We start from the raw sequence: 8,399 nt of genomic DNA on the forward strand, positions 1-8,399 counted from the left end.
GGAATACACAAACTAGCATGTAAGCTTGTTGGCGACCACACTGGTGAGTGGACGAGGCAGAAAGGCATCAATGAAGAAATGGGCTGAGTTCAACCCCAGTCCATTGAATCCCGTTGACCTGGAGATGAAACATGGTGTATGATTTGTTGAATGTAAAATTGATGATATGCCCTGTAAACTTTCACTTAGTCTACAATAAAAACCTTAAAGAAAAATAAAAGGATCGTATACTGTGACGATCGTATAAGTGGAATTTAACTCAGGAATGCAGTGTGCATTCTGAACATATGAAGCAAGTCATTAAGATACACTGTATGAGTTACTGCGCCCTGGTGTGGTGCTGTAGAATAAGAAATGGAGTGGTAATTACAAGGTCAGCAGCTCAAACCCACCAGCTGCTCTCAGAAACTCTTTACAGGGTTGCTGAGTCTGAACAGACTTGATGGCAAACAACAACATATCAACAACATATTATTAGTTATATAAAGGACAAAAGCCATGCGATCATCTCAATCGATGCAAGAACATTTGATGTGTCGACAGAATCAACATAAAACTCTCCATAAACTTGGAATAGAAGGAACATATTGATAGAATCAACATAAAACCCTCCATAAACTTGAAATAGAAGGGCATGTTCACAACTTGTTAAAGTTAAAAACAAAACAAAACAACCACCCTTCCCCTCCCGCACCATCACTGGGGGAGTCCTGGTGTGGCACTGTAGAATATGCTGATAACCACAAAGTCAGCAGTTAAACCCATCAGTCATCTCTCTGAAAAGCATATACATGGTTGCTGTGAGTCAAAACTGACTTGAAGGCACTTAACCATAAGAAGCATCAAATGTAGTGGTAATGGACGAGTGTTTTGTCCTCTTAAGATCAGAACCAAGACAGACGTCCACTCTCACCACTTCATTCAACTTGTTCTAGTTAGGGCAGCTGGGTAAAAAAAAAAAACAAAAACAAAAACAAAAAGCATCCAGATTGGAAAGGAAGAAGTAAAATTATCTCTACCTGCAGCTGACATTATCTTCTTGTATACAGAAAATCTTATATTGAGATACTACTCAGCAACAAAAATGAACAAGTTGCTGATGCATGCAGAAACATGGATAGATCTCAAAATTCGGTTGAGTGAAAGAGGCCAGACGTGAGAGAGTGCATATTGCATCATTCCACTTTAAAACTCCATTTATAAATTATACACAAGGGAAATATATAATAATAGAAAATCTATCTGTGTTTATCTGGGTGTGGGCATGGAGGACTGACAACAAAGATGCATGAGAGAACTTATGAGGTGATGCAAATGTTCTATATCTTAATTGTCATAGAGCTAAATGGTGTTTACATTTGTGAAACCTCATGGATTCAGTTCACTTAAAATGAGTGTCTTTATGTAAGTTACTCTTTAGTAAATTTGATTTATTTTTTTTCATTTTTTGCATGAATTAAGTGCAGGTTTACAAAGCAAATCATCAATTTTACATTCAGCAAATCAGATGCTTTGCTTCATCACAGTAATTGTAATCCCCTTCATATACCATCAATTAGCAGTATTTACTTCAAGTCACTTTAACTCTTGCATTCCTCCCTGTGTCTCCTGCTACCTTAATCTTTCCTCTGCCGACCTCCCTCTTGTATATTGCCTGCCCTTTCATCCATGTTAACATGTGTCTTTACCCTCTAGCTCATGAATAATTTTCCCTCTCTGCCCCAGTAATCATCATAGAGTGTTTCTTTTATCAAGGAAACCTTTTTTTTTTTTACTCTTTATAGCACTGGTCTCAGACAGTATTTGTCCTTTCATGACTAACTATCTTCACTCAGCATAATGTCCTCCAGGTTTATCCATGTTGTGAGGTGTTTTGTAGATTCATTGTTATTCTTCATTGTTTTATAATATCCCATTGTATGTATGTATCAAAGTTTGTTTAACCATTCTTCTGTTGATGTGCATTTAGGTGGCCTCCATCCATTCTGCTACTGTCTCTTGTTTGGCTGGTGCATTTTAATCCATTTACATTCAATGTAATTATCAATAGGTACGATTTAGTTGCTATCATTTTGCTGTGTGTTCTTTTGTAATTCTGTGCTGAGTTCACTCTATTTGTAAGTGTTCTTTTCATTGTCATTTTTGTCGTGTTAATGTTTACTAAATCTTTCTGACTTTCCCCCTTTTTATTTTGATGTAAAGGTATATTAATATTCTTTGAGGTTACCCTATAATTTATTAATTTTTTTCCCATTTGAAACTATCTGTTTAATCTTGAAATCTACTTGACTTCCTTGCCATTTGGAAGTTCTGTATCTACGCTATTACTTCGTCTCATGATATATCACATGTATCTTAGGCTTTCTTCAGATTTTTCCTTTCTTTTTTCTGATTGTTCTTCTAACATACTAGTGTTGAGAGATTTATCTTCAAGCTCAGTAATCCAGGCTTCTACTACTTCAAATCTACTCCTTTGCCATTTCAATATATTGTCCATTTCTGAAATCTCAGGATTAATATTCTGGATTTCTATTTGTAGGCTTTGTATTGTTTCAAATTTTGTGTTTTAATGTATTTATTCTTGTAAAGTTTTCCTGAATTCTCCTAAGGTTTTTTTCTGTTTCCTCCTTGCTTTCCTCCATCTTTCTGTCAATCCTTTTGAAGGTACATAAATAGCATTCTTTTAAATTTTATTTCAGTTCCATTACTTTTTCTTCTGCAGTAATATTTTCTGACTCTGCATATTAGTTATTTGTTTGTGTCATTCTCTCTTCTTTCTTCATGTGAGCTAAAATTGTCTGTTATCTCTGGAACATTGTGTTGTCGTATTTAACTGATTATTGTGTTTAATTGATGATTGCATCTTGAAGTGGAATCCTGGTGTGATGCTGTAGAATAAGCACTGGACCGCAACGTCCGTTTGAGCCATGAGGCCAGTGGTTCAAACTCACCAACCACTTCTCAAATACCCTATACTGGTCACAATGAGTTGGAACCAACTCAGCAGCACTTAACAACAACATTTTGATGTGTTCTTAGATGCTCACCAACTTTCTCCTGTGAGTATAATTCATTCTCTAATGGTAGCGTGTTAACCATTCTCTGTTTACCGTTCATGCATCTCAGTTTAGGGTTGGTTTGACAGGTATTGGCTGCTGTCTATCATTGATCAGATGGTATAGGAACTTGTATTGACTCTTACCCAGCAGGTATGGTTGTGGTTGGGCTGTATGGGCACAGTTACCGTCTCCTCTTTGGTGGGAAAGAGAAGAACCACACACAGAAGAGAACAAAATAGAATAAACAAATGAGCAACCAGCAATGAAAAGAAAAAATAATAAAAACAGGCATCAACTCCACCCCCCAAAATAATACCTAAAAAGAGAAAAGAGGGACAGGAAAATGGGACCTTAGAAATCTAAGCGATAAAATAGAAGGAAGAAATAAGATACAGAAAAACCAGGGAGAGGGAAGATAAAACAAGAAAAAAAGTAGAGAGTAGTAAACAAAGAGCAAAAGAAAAAAATGAGAAATGAGAAACAAGAAAAGAAGGAAAAACAAAAGCGAAAATAGGATGAAATTTAAGGGAACAGAAAGAGAAGAAGGAGAAGAAAGAATAAACAAAAACAATAAAAGGAAAAATCCAAAACAGAAAAACAGTACAGCTGTTGAACCCAGAAAGGAGAAAACTCTGGTGACTTCTGCCAGCCAAAGAGTTCACGAGGTGGGTGCAGGTGGGCTGACAGCAGAGTTCCTGTAGACCTGGGTATTATCCATGTTCAGGTCATCAATTTTGAAGCAGTTCATTGAGGTCCTGAATGTCTGGTAGGACCACAGGGTAGCTAGGGGCAGGGATGACTTGTTATGAGGGCTTCTGCTAGGCTAATGCTGGTTTGGTAGCTCTGCAAGTTTGGTAGGTCTGGAATTCAGGCACCAAAGAGGCACAGCCAGCCCCCACGTCACACTAATGTGGCTCACAACTACTGAGCTCTGAACTCCTGGAAAGCAGGTTCTGTGCTGGGGATGGGTGAGGGTGAGAGCTGGCTACACCTCTAATCACCAAGGGAGCATGAGGAAAAAGAAGGACTCACACCTTTCTAGTCACCTGTGTGAATCTGCTATTTCAGGCCACATTCCGTTGCCAAAGCTGCTCACAAAAGTTCAAAATGGTCCTGCTGCATCTGAACAGCCATTCATCAGTCAGTCTCCCTCTCTCACTATCCCTGCTTAGCTTCTCTTCCCAATAATACCTCTGGAATTCAGGGTTCCAGAATTCTCAAGTGTGTCTATTTCATTTGTCCTCTTTTATCTTTTGTTGTAGAGGATCCAAGTAATGCCCCTGCCTACTCCGCCATCTTACCAGAAGTTGTTGTGAAGTGTTTTTTTTGTAAATTTGATTTTTTAATCACTTTTATTTATCTTTAGTTTTAAAATTAGAGTTGGAAATAAATGAATATGGTTATCTCTAGGACATCAAGTTTGCTTTATTCTGAGCAGCCAATAATCTAGGGTATGGTAAAAAATGTATGAGTCATTCTCTATTCACAAGATTAAAACCACTTACTTAAATAGGTATAAAAATGCTGAGTGGGTTTGATTTTGAAATGCTTAATGAAATTTTTGCTAGAGACATACTACTGCTAATATATCCAAATTCAAATTTTAATGACCTGCTAAATTTAAATCTTAAAAATAATTTTCTGAAAGCTTAAACTTCACAAAAGTTTGATAATTAAGATATAATTCTAAAAATATTGGCACTAAAACTGCATCAACCTTAGCACCAAGCCATAATCAATCTATTACAGAGAGCTCCCAGAAATGACACCTAAGTTGATTACTGGTAAGTCTACACCTACTGGAAAGGGGTATTCTATTTGGCTTGCAATAATAATAAAGGCAAATGATTATACTAAAAACTGTCTCTGACTTCTTTAGGAGAGACTTAAATGAATAATAAGCAGAAAACAAGAAATGTAAAGAAAAGCAGAATGAATGGGATTAATAAGAAATGCTAAATAGCAAGCAATATAAAAATAACTAAGAGAAAAATATTGGCTACTTCTTGGAGGTCAATGGACATCTGTATCTATGGAGACTATCTTTTATAACAAAAGACTCTGTTATTTGAATATAGCATTTAAAACTAGGTACCCAAAACAGTCATATGCCTCAATAGCACATATCTACTCTTGCTTTGTGTGAATCTGCAACTTGGTGGTGTTGGCTATATGGTGCTTTTGTGCCACCAAGTCGACATATAAGGGGCTCTGGTAGCATAATGGCTACGAATCGGGCTGCTAACCTCAAGGTCAGCAGTTTGAAACTATCAGCTATTCCATGGGAGAAAGATGAGGCTTTCAGCTCTTGTAAAGATTTACAGCCTCAGAAACCCTGTGCAGTGTCACTATGAGTGGGAACCGACTCCATGGTACTTAACAACAACAGTCAACATGTATCAGGTTTCTGAGGCTTTTAATCTTTACAGCAACAGAAAAGTTCCTCTTTCTCCCAAGGAGCTCCCAGTAGACTTTAACTGCTGACCTGGCAGTGAACAGCCCTGCTCGTAATCTTCTACATAATCCACTACAATGCCAGAGTAGATTATAAGAGCATATTCAGGGTATTTTTCTTCTGTGCTGGAAGGCTGAAGTAGCTAAGGCAGTGGCTGTAGTGGGTGACATTGAGATTTTCAGGTATAAACCACTAAAATGAAAATATTTTAGAGTTCAAGGTTGAAACACTTAGTTATCCAACAGATCTCAACATTCTGTTGCTCTCAAGGAGATCATTGCTCTCAAAGAAGTAGTAATTAATAAATTAATGATGCCTAGTACCAAGTTTTCTTCTTTTTTAAGATTAGGTTGAGTCTTTTTCATATTAATTTAATCTTTTTTTTTTCAACTATAGTGTTCATGGACCTTTCTTTCCAAGAATTCTGAGGCGGAGGAAAGGAAAGAGAGACTTTGAAAAGACTATAACACACATTGTAGCAAAAGTGATGACTACCGAAATGGTAAGGAGTAGACTTCGTTCTCATTTGTTCATTAAAATTTTAGGTGCATATAATAGAAGAAAAGGAGCTCTTGTAGCGTAGTGGTTACGAATCGGGCTGCGAACCTTAAGGTCAGCGGTTCGAAATTATCAGCCGCTCCGCGGGAGAAAGATGAGGCTTTCTACTCCCGTAAAGATTTATACCCTCGAAAACCCTATACAGGGTCGCTATGGGTCGGAACCGACTCGACGGCACTTAACAACAACAACAAATAATAGAAGAAAATAAGTTCTTTGAAGGTATGGTTCTTATCTGACACATTTATAACTTATTTCTCCCATTGCATTCATCTCAGGGGTTGGCATATAATAGTTAATAAATCACCAACAAACAAATGTCAACCAATATTTGCCAGGTAACATGCCATTTGCTATTGGAGGGTGGATACAAATATGGGAAAAGCAGTACTGGGGAAGACACAGTGCTGAACAAGCCCCACAGCCTTGTTTCCTCATGCCTGTAAAACATTTCAAGTGTGGCAGAGATATAAACACATAAATAGGCACATACGACAGGTCCCTAAATCAGAATTAGGATTTCTAGCACTGTTGCTGAGCAAATAATCAGAGAAGCTGGACTATATGAACAAGAATGCAGCATTAAAATTAAAGGAACGTTCATTAACAACCTTCAATATGCAAATGACACAATCTTGCTTGCTGAATGTAAAGAAGACTTGAAGCACTTACTGATGAAGATTAAAGACTATAGCTTTCAGTATGGATTACACCTCCACATAAAGAGGAAAATCCAGGGAATATCACTAACATCAAGTAAGGAGAGCCAGGGGCAGAGTATATCGTTTGGATTCTGTGATCCCTGTGCACTGAACCTCCTTGAGCCAGGAGACAGAGCTGTGATACCAGAGAAGTGGCAGCAGTAGAGGTAGCAGCAACAAAACAGAGCCGTGGGCTTCTTAGCACACTCGGTTAGTAAAGCGGAGTGCCTTTGAGCAGGAGGTTTACGTGAAGAATGGAGCACCTCTAGGCACTTCATTGGGGCAGCTAGATTTGCTGCCCTATGGAGCTAGAGTTGAGTGTCTTCAGGCTGAGTTTTCTTAAGGCAGATTGGAGTGCTTGTGGGCACTTACAGGCAACACTAAAAGAGCTTTTTAGCATTTTTGGAACAGAGTGGAGGCCACTGGGTTACATGGTTAAGAGGCCAAGGACAAGAAAGAGGTGTGCTAGCTGAAGAGTTGTATTCTGAACATTTCTCATCCTTTATTGTAACCTGTTAACTTCCCTAATATATCCCATAATCGTGAAAAAAACAAAAAAAAAAAAAAGAAAGAAACTGAAATCCTCTGTCTTTGGTCTCCAGCTTATCAGTAATCATGCTCCTGTGGCCCCGTGGAACCTTTGTTGTTGTTGTTGTTGTTAGGTGCCATCAAGTCGGTACCAACTTATGCACAGCAGAACAAAACACTGCCCAATCCTAGGCTAACCTCACTACTGTTGCCACATTTGAGTCCATCGATGCTGCCACTTGGCCAGTCCATCTCATTGGGGGTGGTCCTCTTTTTCTCTGACCCTCCACTTTACCAAACATGATATCCTTCTCTAGTGACTGGTCCCTCCTGACAATACGTCCCAAGTAGGAGAGATGAAGTTTGGCCATCTTGGCCTCCAAGAAGCACTCTGGCTGCACCTCTTCCAAAACTGATCTATTGGTTCTTTTGGCAGCCCATGGCACTTTTAACATTCTCCTCTGACACCATAATTCAAAAGCATCAATTCCTCTATGGTCTTCCTTATTCACTGCCCAGCTTTCACATGCATATGAATGTTAAATTTCTTGACTGCAGCTTCATTGAGTGTTGATAGTTGATCCAAAAAGAATGAAGTCATTGACAACTTCAATCTTTTCTCCCTAAATAGGAATGCTGTTTATTGGTCAAGTGGTGAAGACTTTTGTTTTCTTTACATTGAGATATAACCCATTCCGAAGGCTATGCTCTTTGATCTTCATCAATAAGTATTTTAAGTTCTCTTCACTTTCAGCAAGCAAGGATGTATCATCTGCACATTGCAGGTTGTTAGTGAGTCTTCCTCCAATCCTGATGCCAGCTTCTTGGATTATTTCCTCAGCATATTGGTTGAATAAGTATGGTGAACGAATATAACCCTGTCGCACACCTTTCTTAATTTTAAACCATTCAGTGTTCCTATGTTCTGCTCGAACAAGTGCCTCTTGGTCCATGTACAGATTCCTCATGAGCACAATTAAGTGTTCCGGAATACTCATACTTCGCAATGTTTTCCATAGCTTGTCATGATGCACACAATTGAAACCCTTTGCATAGTCAATAAAGCACAGGTAAACATCTTTCTGATATTCTCTGCTT

The 8,399-nt window shown here is 38.3% G+C and overlaps 1 protein-coding gene across 1 annotated transcript in view; it reads left to right on the forward strand.

Moving 5' to 3' along the window:
- Nucleotides 1–8,399, forward strand: part of SHCBP1L (SHC SH2-domain binding protein 1-like) — a 63,811-nt gene that overhangs the window by 32,906 nt on the left and 22,506 nt on the right. The window contains exons 6-7 of the mRNA XM_006872556.1: nucleotides 5,911–6,026; nucleotides 7,757–7,779. Of these exons, the coding sequence (XP_006872618.1) occupies nucleotides 5,911–6,026; nucleotides 7,757–7,779 (139 nt within the window). The remainder of the gene's footprint in view (nucleotides 1–5,910; nucleotides 6,027–7,756; nucleotides 7,780–8,399) is intronic.

This window comes from Chrysochloris asiatica, unplaced genomic scaffold (assembly GCF_000296735.1).
Source record: "Chrysochloris asiatica unplaced genomic scaffold, ChrAsi1.0 scaffold00203, whole genome shotgun sequence".
Taxonomy (NCBI): Eukaryota; Metazoa; Chordata; class Mammalia; order Afrosoricida; family Chrysochloridae; genus Chrysochloris; species Chrysochloris asiatica.